Genomic DNA, 16,419 nt, shown 5'->3' on the forward strand with positions numbered 1-16,419 from the left:
TTTCCTTCTCTTTTCTCACACAGGAGCCCAGAAACCCTCCATGTCAGAGATGCTGCCGCTGCTTCTGTCCCTGCTGTGGGCAGGTGAGTGGACAAGGGGAGGGGGCTGGGTGGGGGCTCTGCTGACCCTCCTTTCCCCACAGGGTCCCTGGCTCAGGATAAAGGATTCCGGCTGAGAGTGCAGGAGTCTGTGACGGTGCAGGAGGGCCTGTGTGTCTTTGTCCCCTGCACTGTCTATTATCCCGAGAGCTACTGGAAGGACTCTGACCCTGCTCACGGCTACTGGTTCCAGGAAGGGGCCAGTACACACAGAGATGCTCCTGTGGCCACAAACAATCCAGATCGTAAAGTGCAGAAGGAGACCCAGGGCCGATTCCACCTCCTTGGGGACCCTCGTACGCGCAACTGCTCCCTGGACATCAGAGACGCCAAGAGGAGGGATGATGGAAAATACTTTTTTCGGGTGGAGAGAGGAAGTGCATTATGGAATTACAAACGTAACTTCCTCTCTGTGCATGTGACAGGTAAGGAACGGACTCTAACAGAGGCCACAGAAGAAGGACATGGGGGTTCAGGACAGGGCTGGGATGCACCCCCTCCTGGGAGGGTGCGGGGGGTCCAGTGTGTCTGGTCTCAGAGGGAGGAGCTGGACCAAAGCCCGAGGCGTCTCTTGGGGCCGCACCTGGGACCCTCCCTCCTGATCCCGTGTCTCCCCCTTCTCACCAGCCCTGACCCTCAGGCCCCACATCTCCTTCCCGGTCTCCCTGGAGTCTGGCCGCCCCAGGAACCTGACCTGCTCTGTGCCCTGGGCCTGTGAGCGGGGCACGCCCCCCATCTTCTCCTGGACCTCAGCTGCCCTCACCTCCCTGGGCCCCAGGACCCTCCTCTCCTCCATGATCACCCTCACCCCGCGGCCCCAGGCCCATGGCACTAACCTCACCTGTCAGGTGAAGTTCCCTGCAGCCGATGTGACCGTGGAGAGAACCATCCAGCTCAACGTCACCTGTGAGAGCTGGGCCAGGAAGCCGGGGTCTCTGGTGGGGTCCTGAGGGCAGCAGGGATGGGGGTTCCCATTATTCTCTGAGGCTGGGGTGGGAGTGGGATGTCTGGGGTCCCAAACACAGCATGAGAAGCTGCCTCACTCCTCAGCCCCCTGCTGCCTGGTTTCTTCCCTCTCTGTCTCCTTAGACAACTTCCACATGGACATCAGGGGCCTCTTTGTCCACAAATAACGGCTCCCTGGACTTTCTTGACTCTCCTTGCACTGCCTGCGAAAACCTACCCTCTCTGGTCCTCCTACATCTTAGGTCAAACTATTATATATCAATTAATACCAGGAGCCTTTTTCTCCACAGCTCTATCTTTTCTCTGCAAACTTATCCTTAAATGAGCTCAGTGCAACTGAGCTCTAACTAAATTCTTTCAGTGCAACAGCACTGCAGCTTCCATCTCTGCCCTGATGCCTTCCTCACCAGGACAGACAGACATGCAGAAGAATCCCTGTGGATGAACTAGGAAACAGAGAGACGCATATGAGGTCTGACAATTAAGTTTGCGAACTCATCCTAGAAAAAGTGCTACGCACCTCATTGCTGAATATGACTACGGTCACCTTCAAAGTCCTCCCCTTGGGAACCTATGCACCGATGCCAGTGCCTAGTCCATCCTTCAAAGCAATTTTGGAAATCTTTTCCTGGAATGGCCATCAGACCTGTCGTTGTATTACCTTTGATGTCCTGAATGTCATCAAAATGCCTTCCTTTCAATATTTCCTTTATCTTCTGGTAAAGAAAGAAGTCATTGGGAACCAGATCAGGTAAGTAGGGAGGATGTTCCAATACAGTTATTTGTTTACTGGCTAAAAACTCCCTCACACACCGTGCCGTGTGAGCTGGTGCGTTGTCGTGATGCAAGAGCCATGAATTGCTGGCAAAAAGTTCAGGTCGTCCAACTTTCTCTGAAGCCTTTTCAGCACTTCCAAATAGTAAACTAGGTTAACTGTGTGTCCAATTGGTACAAATTCATAGTGAATAATCTCTCTGATGTCAAAAAAAGGTTAGCACCATCGGTGCAACAAGTTGGCGAACTGAATTGTCAGAGAACACCAGCCCACTCCTTGTCCCCAAATCCTTTCCTCCTAGGTGAGCCATACATTTTCACCAGTCCAGGTCTTGGACCCCATGCTTAAAGGTCAGACCTCTTTCAGAGCTCCGCGATTTCTGAGCTCAGGATCCAGCCCTATTTCAGCACCACGGACAGCACCACCGTGTTGCCTGGAGCCACCAGGTGTACAATCTCCTATCTTGGGAGGACAGGCATCCCCTTCTTTGCTGAGCCACCTTCATTGCATCCCAGGCAAATTAGTCCAAGATAATGCTGGAAGAGAAGGGAGAGTTCACTATATCCTAGCAAATGAAGGACCTGGACAGACACCTCATCTCAGGTCATCAACACACAATGCTGGGAATTTGGCATCAACTGTTTGATGTACGATGTATCCTGGAGCTTGCATGATCATGGAAAACTATCCAGCTCAATGTCTCTTATGAGTGTGGGGCCCAGACTCCTAGGATCCTGAACACAGCAGGGAGTCCAAAGAGAGTTCACGGCTTGGGATACTCAGTGCCTGTTTCCTGGGGACCAGACTGACGAGAGGGGCAAGAGGAATTTCATAATCCCCCGTCTTTACTGTTTCTGTGGCTCTAGAAGTGGGGAAGGCCAACTCTTATTACATCTTTAACCACTGAAGAGGGAACTGTTATGTTTCTGCCCCCGACACTCCATCCCCCTGGACATCATGCCTTTCAGGAACATAGCACAGGTGAGAAGGAATCTTTCCTCTCTGGGACTAGTTGGGAGTGGGGTCTCTGTCACCCCATAGCAAAGCTGGATTCCCAAGTAACATGATGGGAAGCATGAGATCAGACGTGGGATGTCCGCATCCCCCACCGTCAGGTTTCTGCCCACACACCCTCCTGATCAAACTCAAGAGCTCCACTGAAGTCCCCTCAGACATCACAAGCTGAAGCCTTGGGGCTAAGGGCTGGCAGCCTCAGCACCAGTATTCAGAGGACAGATGCCAGTGAGGAATCCCCCAGGGCGTCCGGCCCGGTCCTGGAGCCCAGAGCTGCTCGTGGTCAAGGGAGACTTCAAACTGGTTCTCACAGAGCAAATGTATCTCTAGTTAATTGGTTATAAATGATTTCATGGAAGTTCTTTGCTGTGGGGAAAAAATGTAGGATTTAGAATAGGTGAAACTTGGATCCTGGTTTCTCCACTAGTAAGAAGGTGATGATTTGAAAGTTAGTCACTTTCCCTCTCTGTTTCTCAGTGTCCTGCTCTGTAAAGTGGGGGGACGATACACCCCATCTCACAAGGTACACATACGTGTAAACCACCATCTACAGGTCCTGGGACAAGGTGTGTGTTCATTGTGTGCAGGTTCTTTATCTCTGCAAATTCTAGTTTCTGCTGACAACGGCTCATGATGTAGCAGTGCCAAGACCCTTCATGGATTAAATGAACACATGCCCCTTAAACAAAAGGAGCTAAACTTGCACCAGCAACATTCAAACCAGGAAATGAAGAAAACAGCACACCATGCACTCCCAAATGGGAAAGAAAAAGATGTTTTTAGTGTGACACTGAAAATTTTCTGATGCTAAATAGTTATCTCTTCTCCAGAAGCAGGAATATAGGGGGAAATGTTGGGCTGACAGAACCCTGAGAATTTTCACTGAGATTCCCCAATAGACTCATATGCTCATTCGTATGAGTGGACAGACCTGAATAAAATCAATAAACAGACTTCCAGAGAAGACGCCTAACATATCATTGATTGTATATTTGCAGGTCACAAGAACTTTCTGTCTTCCAACTTCTGAGTTGGGTTTAGAGGACAAACCCCAATCCAAGATACACCTGTGGGTTGGTGGAGAGGACCCCAGTGAAGGTAGCAGTCTCAGAAAAGAGAGTAGAGTCCTGCACCCCAGGAGCTGTGTGTGTTGAAACCTTTTTGAGTTTTACCCTGTTTTTCTCCCCTTGACCTCCCTCAAACCCAAACATATAGGTCTCAGAGAAGTTGATTGAAAGCAACACCCACTCCCCTGACATTAGCGCAGAATTGAGACACAAGATACAATGTCTGGACTGACTGCCTGTGTCAAGCTTGAGAATATGAAATGAAATCACATGAATACTGTACATACATACTACTCTGTTTTTGGTTCTATTCCGGCGCTCAATGCATTGGATGACGCCGCCCAACCTGGGGAAGGGTGACCCACTGTACTGAACCCACTGATTTAAATGCTAGTCTCATTTAGAAATACCCTCAGAGACACACCCACAATAATGTGTATTCTGGGCATCCTGTGGGCCCAGATAAGTCTGTACTTAAATTAACCATCACACTGTCCTAGAAGGTCACATACACACACACTCACACACACACACACACACACAGCTGGGCATTGAACACTGTGTATTGAGATGGACCGTACACCTATTGTTTGGGCAATTCATTTGCTCACTCTGGACCTCAGTGTCTTTTTCTGCAAATTGAAGAAGTGGGTCTAGAAGGTCCCTGTCATGCAGGGTGTCATGCGGGGTCTCTGGTCCCACTGCCCACATAAGAACGCAGGACACGGTGAGGCCAAACAGCAACACCCATGGAGCCATAGATAGGGGAGTCACACCACTATATTCTCACTGGTGGCTGGGTTGGAGAAACAGGAAGCAGGAGCCACACTCTCTGCAACCTGCCATCCACCTCTCTGCCAACCAACCTCACTTGCTAGCTGCAATCAGCTCTTGCAGGCTCAGCCACCACCTTCTTGCTAGCCCCCATTTGCTGCTAGTGTAGCCACGGCAGTTATATTAGTGGCCAGTGCCTCACTGGTTTACAGCTGACGGCCAATTAGCCACAGCTGATGGCCATCCAATCACAGCTGATGGCCATTTACTACCTGAGCCAGCACCTTTCCACGTGAGGCCGAGAGCCTGGAAACTGCACTCCTGGCTCTGTCCCCACACTCCACCCCTACAGGGTCTCGCCTCACAATCTATGCTACAAGCGTTTTCCGCAAGGGACCCTGTGGAGGAGCCTGGAGGTGACTGCAATATCCTGGACACAGCCAGGATCTCTGGACACAGCCAGGGTTTCTCAGGGCACCACCAGTACATTTGGGCACAGCCAGACTTCCTGGGCTTCTTAGGGCACCACCAGTCTCCCCAGGCACAGCCTGGGCTCTCAGGGCACCACCACTCTCTCTGGACACAGCCAGACTTCCTGGACACAGCCAGTCTTTGTCACATATTCTCCACGGCGGCTGGTTGAGACACAAAAGCAAACATCCGCCAGCTCCACTACGTTGTGGTATATTCCCAAGCAAACAGTCAAGCGGTCCATTAAATTAGGGATGGAAGCCAGTTCCCCATAGTCCATAGTCATTCGCCAGGGCTGTCCTGGGGACGAGGGACGACCTTGACCTCACCCTCATCTACCACGGAGGACTCAGCAAGCGTTTCCTCCTGGGACTACAGGTCCTTCATCTGGGCTGCGTCAGCAAGCACTTCCCAGCCCACAGGACCGCAACGACCTTCACTTTTTCCGGCCTGTGCTGGTTGGGGAACCATCCATGTCTTCCCACCCCTCCACGGGGGTCCAGCTCTCAGGCAGCTGCTCCTCCTGGTCTTCCTGAGACTGAGTGTTCATACGCACAAACTGCCTCACCGCCCTTTGGAGAGCTTTGGCCTGCACCGTACCCTGCTTGCTGCGCCATTTGTCCTGCAGGGTGACCTGCAGGGCCTCTTCCGGGGTCTCTAGTCCTGCTCCCCACATGAGAACACACAACATGATAAGGCCAAAAAGGAACACCCACGGAGCCATAGGTAGGGGAGTCATACCACTATATTCTCTGTGGCAACTGGGTTGGAGACACAGGAAGCAGGATCCACACGATCCGCAACCTGCCGTCCGCTTCTCTGCCAACCAGCCTCACTTGCTAGCTACAATCCCCCCTTGCTAGCTCAGCCACCATCTTCTTGCTAGCCCCCATTTGCTGCTAGCGTAGCCACGGCAGTTATATTAGTGGCCAATGGCTCACTGGTTACAGCTGACAGCCAACTAGCCACAGCTGATGGCCATCCAATCAGAGTTGATGGCCATTTACTACCTGAGCCAGCACCTTTCCACGTGAGGCCGAGAGCCTGGAAACTGCACTCCTGGCTCTGTCCCCACGGTTACAATTTCCTCTGTTGCACACAATCAGATTATCTGTCATTTCCCCTTTCATGTATCTCCTTCCTGTTCTTCCCCTTTTCTTTGCAAATTGGGCATGATAGGAACAGACATGTCCCAGCGATTCTGACCACAGAGATGCTGCAACCTCCCCTGTAGGGAGAGAATGAGTTGGCCAGGACAGGGAGCCCAGGAGGGGATGAGATGCCGGCTGAAAACACAGGAATTGGTGATCTGTGGGAGCCTGTGTTCAGGCTGAAACCCTGCACCTTCCCTTCTCGATGATCCCAGCGCTGACTCCACTCTAGGTCGTGGGAAGGGGACAGAATAGGATGGGTGGATTCATGAACTTGGATGGCAGAAAACAGACTAATTTATTTCTATGTATACAAAGTCTTAAGAAAAACATATGCAAACCCACAGTATCAAAAGCAGCATGCTGGGATGATAAAAATATGAAGAAAGGCAAGGAAACAATTAGCTTTAAAGCCAGGCCAAGGGCTCCTGTGGGGGGATGTGGGTGCAGTGAGAAGGATGGGGAACAGGGGGAGGTCCTATTCCCTGGAGGGTGTTCATTTTGTGATGAACCATTGAGTTGTTCCTGGGGGGGCTCTTCTCTGTATGTGTCTCGTATTTGCCCCCCACCCCAATGTTTCAAGAAACCCAACCTGGGCCTAAAGAGGCACCACCTCTCCTGCTTTCCCACCACTTCTGCCACCACCGCCCCCAGTTAAAAATAACGTGTGAAATCAGGTGCATGTCTCTTCTCCCATGAAATCCTCACCATCGCCGAGGGTGGACGTCCCCAGGCTGGCACTTCTCACTCCGTGTCTCCTGCACACCCCGATTGCTGGGAGCAGAACCTACACAAGCAAAGCCCCAGAGGCCAGAAGATCCTGCCATGCTCTGGAGCAATGACAAATGTGGTCCCAGGAGACAGCGGTGATGAAGAAACCCTTCCTGGCACCCAGACAGCTGCGATGAAGGGGTGTTTATCCCTTTCTAAACCTGCGCCTGCCTTTCTGCACTTTCTTCCCCAACAAATCCCGCTGTGCAGAGAATCACAGCCTCAGTTTCCCAGGCGTCCTGCGAGCCGGGCTCCTTTGACGTCCTCCATGTGCATTAACACACAGAATGCTCACGTCCACTGCCCGGGTCCCCTCTGCCCAGTCCCCTGAGACCCCACCTCCATTAGGGAAAGAGTGACATCCCACCCCACCTGTGTGTCACCCATCACAGCTGCTGTCACAGGGAGATCCAGGCTCCAGGACACCTGTGTCCCCACTGGACAGTGACTCTCGGGGCAGCCTCCAGGACTAGTGTGAGACTTTGTGAGCAGAGAGGGGATGCCCACTGTGTGGATGTTGAAGCAGGAAAGACAATTGGCCTCCTCCACCCCCTGCATCTCCCCCACCCCCCATGTCCCTGAGCCCCACCCCTGGCTGGACCCACCTCCACAGACGTCTACAGCCTGTGACGAGAGGGTTTGGCCAGAAGGAACCTGTTTTAACTTTGCAGAAAATGACCCCCAGGGGGAAGGGCATGACAGGGAGGCAGGGGATGGACGTGGGGCCTGCATGGGGTGTGATTTGGGCTTCTCTCACCTTCCCTGACCTCTGGCCCCCAGAGGTGAATGTGGTTGACCTCCAAGGGCTGTCCCATCTGACAGTGTCTGAGAGTGGAGTTTCTCCTCCGACAAGCGTCACTGTCCTGACCTCAACCTCTTCTTCCTCTGGAGCCTTCTCTAAATCTTGCACTTTTACTTTTAATTTCTGAGAGACAAACCTTGAGAAACAGACTTTTCCAGAGGAAGCCTGGCAGTGCCAAGCCCAGACATGCTGCTGGCCCTGCTCTGGGGCCAGAGGGAGTTCAGGAAGGATCTGTGGACCCTGGGGTGTCCATGTGCTCTGTGCACGGGGTGGGGGAAGAGCTCCATCTCTGTGGTTCCTCTTCTGTGACCCAGGAGGCCCCACACTCCGCCCCAGTTTCTGTGGTTTCCCCCCAGGTCCCCTCCCACTGCCTTCCTTCTCTTTTCTCCCACAGGAGCCCAGAACTCTCCATGTCAGAGATGTTGCTGCTGCTTCTGTCCCTGCTGTGGGCAGGTGAGTGGTCAAGGGGAGGGGGCAGGGTGGGGGCTCTGCTGACCCTCCTTTCCCCACAGGGTCCCTGGCTCAGGATAAAGAATTCTGGCTGAGAGTGCAGGAGTCTGTGACGGTGCAGGAGGGCCTGTGTGTCTTTGTCCCCTGCACTGTCTATTATCCCGAGAGCTACTGGAAGGACTCTGACCCCGCTCATGGCTACTGGTTCCGGGAAGGGGCCAGTAGAGACCATGATGCTCTTGTGGCCACAAACAATCCAGATCGTAAAGTGCAGGAGGAGACCCAGGGCCGATTCCACCTCCTTGGGGACCCTCAGAACTACAACTGCTCCCTGCACATCACAGACGCCAAGAGGAGGGACAAAGGCAAATACTTTTTTCGTGTGGAGAGAGGAAATGCGTTATGGAGTTACACATCTTACTTGCTCTTTGTACGTGTGATAGGTAAGGAATGGGCTCTAGGAAAGGCCACAGGGGAAAGACATGGGGGTTCAGGACAGGGCTGGGATGCACCCCCTCCTGGGAGGGTGCGGGGGGTCCAGCGTTTCTGGTCTCAGAGGGAGGAGCTGGACCAGAGCCCGAGGCGTCACTCGGGCCGCACCTGGGACCCTCCCTCCTGATCCCGTGTCTCCCCCTTCTCACCAGCCCTGACCCACAGGCCCCACATCTCCTTCCCGGGCTCCCTGGAGTCTGGCCGCCCCAGGAAACTGACCTGCTCTGTGCCCTGGGCCTGTGAGCGGGGCACGCCCCCCATCTTCTCCTGGACCTCAGCTGCCCTCGCCTCCCTGGGCCCCAGGACCCTCCTCTCCTCCATGATCACCCTCACCCCTCGGCCCCAGGACCACGGCACTAACCTCACCTGTCAGGTGAAGTTCCCTGCAGTTGATGTGACCATGGAGAGAACCATCCAGCTCAACGTCACCTGTGAGAGCTGGGCCAGGAAGCCGGGGTCTCTGGTGGGGTCCTGAGGGCAGCGGGGATGGGGTCAGGGCCTCGGACACTGGGTGCTGGGTCCTGAATCTGGTCTGGGAGGGGGTTAGGAGGATGCCTGCCTCCAGCTTTCCCCCATGTATGCAGCTCCATTGACTTGGATCCACCATGTCTTTCTGTCCCAGACTCTCCACAGAACTTGACCGTAACTGTCTTCCAAGGAAATGGCACAGGTAGGAGGAGCCTGTCATGGGCTGTAGGGAGCAGGGCCTCCTCCACGTTAGGGCCTGACTGGGTCCTGCCTCATCCTGTCTCACCCGGGTGACCAGACACTCCCTTGTGGACAAACCCAGTGGTCCCTCCATCCTCAGCCCACTCGGCCCCTGTGAGCAGCTGTCCCCTTCGGCCCCTCACTCCCAAGGACGCCTCCCCGTCAGCTGCACCAGGAGAACAGGGTACCATCCACAAGACAGACCTGCCTCTTGAGGCCCCATATCATCAATCTGCTGACGACATCTCCAGCTTGTCTTTGAATTTTCCCTAACGATGTTTTATTTAAGTAGTTTTGAACAGGTCATATATTCAAAGGGCCAAAAAATTCAACATGCATAGCAGAGTCTGTCCTCAGATGCCGAGTCCCCTCCCAGGAAGCGACCAGTGTCCACTCGCTGCTCTGAGCCTTGGTTTGTCCACCTAAAGGATAAGTGGTCCTTTGGTTTCAGTAGGACAGACGTCATTCTTCTCCGTGACTATGTGGTATTCCCCTGCCTCAATGGACTTTAGTTGTGTTTGCATCTATTAGTGGCATTTATCTTATTTGCGATGAATAATCTTGTATCTACTTTCACAACTGTGTATGGTGGTGGGGGGAACGGGGGCGGGGGAGAGATAAGTTCCTAAAAGCAAAATACAGCTACTTCGTATGTTCCTTCTACTTTTGAGAGAAATGGTCAAATTGTTATGCATGGAGAGTGGACAAGTTTACATTCCCACCAGCGAGCAGTGAAAGTGTGTGTCAACCTACGTCTGTGTGTCTGTTCCTCCCAACTGGGTCCTCCTCTCTCTTGTCACTTTCTCTTGGATGCTTTGTCACTCCGATCGTCTCTTTCTCCAGCACCCACAGCCCTAGAGAACGGGTCATCTCTTTCAGTCCCGGAGGGCCAGTCCCTGCGCCTGGTCTGTGTGGTTGACAGCAACCCCCCCACCAGGCTGAGTTGGACCCGGCGGAGCCTGACCCTGAATCACTTGCACCCCTCAAACACTGGGGTCCTGGAGCTGTCTGGAGTCCATGTCGGAGATGAAGGGGAATTCACCTGCCGAGCTCAGCACCCTTGGGAGTCCCTGCACGTCTCCCTCCACCTCTCTGTGCAGAGTGAGGGCACCAGTGGGTGGGGGAGGGGCTGGAGAACAGCACCCACCACCCTCACAGTCCACCCAGCAGCCCCCTGAACTTCAAAGGGGAGCTCAGCTCTGTCTGTGCTTGGCTGTGAGGCGTGGAATTTGCCTGGGACTCAGAGCATCACAGGTTGTCTTCCTGCCTGGCCAGCTCTGTGGGGTGGGGGAAGGGCTGGGAGGGAGAAGCACAGGGAAAGGAAGTGAGGCTTGGTAGAGAGGGGCTGGGGCCCGGACAGGTGTGTGTTGGGGGCACAAGGCCCTTACTTTGTGGGGCCGAGATGAGGGTCAGGCAAATGAGGCACTCATCTTGGGTACACAATTTCAGGAGAAGCCAAGGAAGCCTCAGCAGTCAAGAAAAAGAATATCACAACACAGTATTTCTTTTAAATAAAAAAGAATGCAAAATAAGTTCCACGATGAATTAAAAACCCCCAACATTTTAAATAAAGGCAGGCTGCAGCCCAGCTCCTGTACGCCTCACTTGCCTCACCCTGATCTCTACCCCGTCACCTGTCCCTGTATGTTGTGTCTGGCAAATGGGTCAGAAAACAGACACGTGGGGCCCTACAGAGTGTGGGAGAAGAGACTGAGTTCTCAGCGGGGGTTACCAATAACTCAATCTGTCTGCAGGAACAGCCTCGACATTATCAGGAGTGGCGCTGGGGGCAGTCGGGGGAGCAAGTGTTACAACCCTGCTCTTCCTGTCCTTCTGCGTCATTGTCGTCCTGTGAGCACTGTCCCTTGGGAGGGAGGGAAAGCCTTGGGGGAGGAAGAGCAGGAGGCCACAGAATCCCTTAATCCAGAGCTGGAGGAACCTGGGGGTTCCGGAGTCTGAAGCAAGGGGGGGAAGGGCGTCTCTGGCACCTGGGTGAGTCTGGCTGGACTGAAAGGCTCTGATCTCTTCACTCAGTGTGAGATCCTGGAGAAAGAAAGCGTCGAGGGCTGCAGCGGGCATGGGCGACACGGGCACGGAGGGTGCAGACACTGTCATGAGGTCAATCTCTCAGGTGAGTGACCTGGGCGTCTCACCATCCAGCATCCCGCCTGTACACCTCCCCCAGGGTGGCCCCCTGGATTGCTCTGCTCAGCATGGCCCAGGTGGCTCTCATGTCCCCTGGCCAGTTCCCCATCTTGCTCACAGCACAACAGCCCCTCTTTCTTTCAGGCCTAGCACGGAGGAGTCACCTTCTCTCTGTCCTCCCTTTCTTCTTCTATTGCTAAACGGTTGCCATGTCTTGTGTATTTTTCCTCCTAAGAACAGCTAGCATTGGTCCCCCTCTCTCCATCTTGACCCCCATCATTGCCCAAGATTCAGGATCGCTTCCTGGAGCCCCTCATCTTCCTGCCTCTCACCTCTGTTGCCCTACACAGAGTGATTATGTAAAGCCATCACTGTCCAGCTCCTCTGGACAAAATCTGTTTGCCTCCATTTTGCCCTCAAAATCCTCCTCTTCGAAAATCTGTTTGCCCCCATTGCCTACAGCAGAGGCTGGCAAACTTTCTATACTTGGCCAGATGGTAAATAATTTTGGCTTTTGGGCCATGCAGTCTCTGTTGCAGCACTCAGATCTGCTGTTGTGGCGTGAAAGCAGCCATAGACCATATGTAAATGAATGAGTATGCCTGTGTTCCAATAAAACTTTATTTACAAAAACAGGCAGTGGGCCGATTTGACTCACAGGCTATATTTTGTCCACCCCTGACCTAGAGAATAAAGCCCAAATTTCTCAGCCTGCTGTTCTGCACATTCTGACCTCTCAAGTGCTTCCCTCTCCCGAAGGACTGGGATTGGGGTGAGGTGAGTGAGGCATTCACCTCAGAAGCAAAACTTGAGAGGGGGCCAAAAATCTCAAAAAATGAGATAAGTAATGCTTTAATGCACTGTTTTTCTTTAAAATCAAAATTAATGAAAAAAAATCCATGATGTGCAATGTATCAAAAATCTAAACAATGGCAGGATCAGTGGACTGAGGTAAGTTAAAAATTATTTAAGATCAAACTTACTCAAGGGAAATTGTCAAACATGGCGTCATTCTCAGATGAAAATGAGAGAAGCAGACAGGTTAATTTTGAAAATATTCTTTCCACATTTGCTTCCAGTGAAGCCAAGAGAACAAAATTATAATAAATTCCGGTTTGGGTATAAATAAAATCTTTACACTTAAAAAAAAGTTTTAACATACCACTTTTCAAGTTTTCCATAATATTGCAATTAATTTAATGTTCTGGAGAAACTGATCTTTAAAAATACATAAAGACATATATACAGTGCACACATTTTCTTCTTCTGCCTCAAGCTCCAATTGGTTTAGAAGGGCATTCTTACTAATCGTAGATTTATTTAAATGTTTGATATTTTGTTCTCAATGGATTTTCTTTCCATTCATTTTGATTTTAAACTCTTGCATTAGAATATCAATCTCACTATGAGGGTTTTGGCCCCTCTTTTTATTTTGCACTGAGCCTAATCCAAGCCCCACACTCTGGCCCTATTTCTGCCACTCCCCCTGCCTCCACCCTTTTCCACTCTTTTACTCCATTTCCACTCTTTACTCCATCCACACTGGACTTCTCGTTGATATCAACCAGAACAAGATTATTTTTGCCTCTGGGTCTTTGCATAGGCTGTTCCTCCCTTCTCAAATGCTTTTTCCTCTCATTTCCTCTTATTCATTCCTGTTCAGCCTTCATGATCCAATGTAAGTGTCACACTTTTCATTCATTTATTGTATTCAGCGTGTGAGTGGAAATCTTTGAAGGCTTGTGAGCAGCACATTAGCATACATCCTTTCATTCATTAATTTGTCCAGGAAATATTGATCACCTACCAAGTGACACGTGTTGTAGGTGCCAGGGACCCATGTATTAACCATGTATGATAAAATGTTTTTAACCTTGAGATCGATGAAACAGAGGGACATACCGCAAGCAATCAAACAAACAAACAAACAATGAATACGTGAATAGAATGTGAAAGATAGACAGATCCTTTGGGGAAAATGCAGGATTCAGGGAATATGGAGTGTTGGGGACATGGCTTGTGGAGTTTCTGCTGTTGCTGTTGTTATTATATTTATTTATTTGTTGTGTTAAAATATAACATAAATTTACTACCTTTACTACTTTAAGTGTACAGTTGTGCAACATATTTCTAGAATGTTTTCATCTTGCAAAATGGAAACTCTGTACCCACTGAACAACAAGGCACATCCCCAACTACCCCAGCCCCTGGGAACCACCATTCTACGTTCTATTTCTGTGGGTTTGACTTCTCTATGTTCCTCATATTAGTGAAATCACATGGTATTTGTCTTCTTCTGACTGGCTTGTTTCATTCAGCATAATGTCCTCAAGGTTCATCCATGTTGTAACATGTGACAGGATTTCCTTCTTTTTAAAGTCTTACTAATATCCCATTGGATGTATATACCACATTTTCTTTACCCACTCAATGATTTCAATGGCTATCTGGGCTGCTTGCATCTCTTGGTTATTATAAAAATGTTGTGATGAACATGAGTGTGCAAATATCTCTTTAAGATCCCGTTTCCAATTCCTTTGGATAAAAACATGTAAGTGGGATTGCTGGGTCATATGATTATCTATCTATCAATCTATCTATCTATCTATCTATCTATCTATCTATCTATCTATCTATCTATTTTTTGCAACCTCCATTGTTGTCCATAGTGGCTGCACCGTTTTACATTTCCACCAACAGTGCACAAGTTTCCAATGTGCCCACATTTTCACCAACACTTTTTTTCTATTTCATTTATGTATTTTTATTTTTTAATACAGAATTTTGCCATATTTTATTTTTTATTTTTCAATAACAGTTGACATTCAACATTATTTTACATTCATTGCAGGTGTACAGCATAGTGGTTAGACCTGTATATAATTTATGAAGTGATCCCCCTGATTAGTCTCGTACCCCAAATTGAAACAGACTCATAGATGTAGAGAACAAACTGATGGTTGCCAATTGGAGGGGGGTTGGATGGTGGGTGAAAAGGGGGAAGGGATTAAGAAGTACAAATTGACGGATGCAAAATAGTCCTGGGGATATAAAGTACAGCATAGGGAATATAGTCCATAATATGGTAATGACTCTGTCTTTGTTTTTTCTAAATATAGTGGCCATCCTAATGGATATGAGATGGGATTGCACTGTAGTTTTGATTTGCATTTCTCTAATGATTAGTGATGTTGAGCATCTTTCCATATGCTTTCTGGCTATTTGTACGGAGAAATGTCTAATTCAAATTTTTTGCCCATATTTTGATATGTATTTTTTTTTAATTTTTGAGTTTTAGGAACTCTTTATTTATTCTAGATATTAACCTCTTATCATGTACATGATTTTCAAATATCATATATATTTGCAATTTATTGATATTTGATAACCATTCCATAGGTTGGCTTATGGTTTTTGTTAGCGACGTTTGAGCAAAGGCTCGAGAGTCTGCCACTTGATTGTGTGATCAGAAAGCGCTCCAGGCAGAGGGAACAGCAGGTGCAAACGCTCAGAAACAGGAGGCCGACCAGTAAGTGGAGAAGCACCAAGGAACACCATGCGATCAGCGAGGGAGACAAAGGCCAGCAAGCAGGACATGAGTGTGGAGAAGTCAGCACGTGTGTAGGTCACGTCTGCACACACCGGCTACTGAGGGCATCTGGAGACTTTTCAGCAGAGGAAGGACATGATCCAACTTTCATTTTCACAGGATCCCCCTGGCTGCTATGTGCAGAATAGACTGTGTGGCAGGGAAATTAGAAAAGAGGTTGGAAGGAGATGGTGGTGGCTGGAACCGGCTGTCATGCGGTGGGTCCTAATTGGGTTCTGGATAAATTCTGAAGTTAGGACTAACAGAAATTGCTAATGGATTGAGAGTGGGGTATGGGTGAGCAAGGGGTCAGGGATGACTTCGAGATTTTTTCCCTGAGCAACTGGAAAAACGGAGGCATCAACCATTAAGGTCGAGAAGATTGTAGGAGGAAGAGACATGGGGGAGGAAAGGAAATTTGGTTTAAATACATTGAGCTTTATGTGCCTATTGGACAAGGGAATGGGGGTTTCAAGTATACCGTCGGAGCAAAGTCTATATTACCTGAGAGGAGATGGGCTGCAGGTACAGACGTGGGAGCTACCGGCCTACAGATGACAGGAAGCCCATGTAATGGATAAGATCACAAAGTCAAGTTGCAGAAGGAAAGAGTCTGGGGCTGCTCTGCTATTTAGGGGTCAGGAAAATGGGGAGCAACCAGCAAAGAGGCTGCCAGTGAGGCGATAGACCCAGAGAAATTTGATGTCTTGTAATCGAAGAAGGATTTTTATTTAGAGAAGGCCTGCAACTGAGTCTCCTGCTGCTGCAAAATCCAGAAAGGCCAGGACTGAAAGATGACCATGTGGACTTCTTAGAGGTCACTAGTGTTCTCGATAATAACCGTGTTGGGAAGTGTGTGTGTGTGTGTGTGTGTGTGTGTGTGTGTGTGTGTGTGTGTGTTTAGATTTGAACAATCGAGAGAAAATAGGAGGAGCAAAAACATAACAATTCTGCTGAAGCGTTCTGTTCTGTTGTCTGGCACCCGTCACTGTCCACTGTTTGAGTCTGCATTAGTTTCCTATTGCTGCTGTAACAAACGGCCACTAAGTTAGTGCTTCCAACAACATAAACGTATTCTCTTACAGATCTGGAGGTCACAAGTCCAAAAGAGGTCTCACTGAGCTAAAATCAAGTCATTGGCAGGTG

The 16,419-nt window shown here is 50.0% G+C and overlaps 2 protein-coding genes across 4 annotated transcripts in view; one reads left to right on the forward strand and one right to left on the reverse strand.

The window, feature by feature from the left end:
• LOC117034421 (sialic acid-binding Ig-like lectin 13) overlaps positions 1–16,419 on the forward strand; it is a 19,044-nt gene continuing 2,625 nt past the window's right edge. Inside the window, exons 1-8 of one of the 2 annotated variants that reach the window (XM_033127300.1) lie at positions 25–83; positions 143–523; positions 8,402–8,782; positions 8,984–9,262; positions 9,454–9,501; positions 10,383–10,640; positions 11,294–11,390; positions 11,574–11,670. In XM_033127300.1, the coding sequence (XP_032983191.1) occupies positions 41–83; positions 143–523; positions 8,402–8,782; positions 8,984–9,262; positions 9,454–9,501; positions 10,383–10,640; positions 11,294–11,390; positions 11,574–11,670 (1,584 nt within the window). In that variant the 5' untranslated portion in view covers positions 25–40. Of the gene's footprint in view, positions 84–142; positions 524–725; positions 1,005–8,401; positions 8,783–8,983; positions 9,263–9,453; positions 9,502–10,382; positions 10,641–11,293; positions 11,391–11,573; positions 11,671–16,419 lie in introns of both variants that reach the window. The other variant, XM_033127299.1, reaches the window with a different exon arrangement.
• The window catches only part of CEACAM18 (CEA cell adhesion molecule 18), a 14,146-nt gene continuing 12,413 nt past the window's right edge, over positions 14,687–16,419 (reverse strand). The window contains exon 6 of one of the 2 annotated variants that reach the window (XM_033127289.1): positions 14,687–15,423. In XM_033127289.1, the coding sequence (XP_032983180.1) occupies positions 15,311–15,423 (113 nt within the window). In that variant the 3' untranslated portion in view covers positions 14,687–15,310. The remainder of the gene's footprint in view (positions 15,424–16,419) is intronic. The other variant, XM_033127291.1, reaches the window with a different exon arrangement.

The sequence above is a fragment of the Rhinolophus ferrumequinum genome, chromosome 15 (assembly GCF_004115265.2).
Source record: "Rhinolophus ferrumequinum isolate MPI-CBG mRhiFer1 chromosome 15, mRhiFer1_v1.p, whole genome shotgun sequence".
NCBI classification, from domain to species: Eukaryota; Metazoa; Chordata; class Mammalia; order Chiroptera; family Rhinolophidae; genus Rhinolophus; species Rhinolophus ferrumequinum.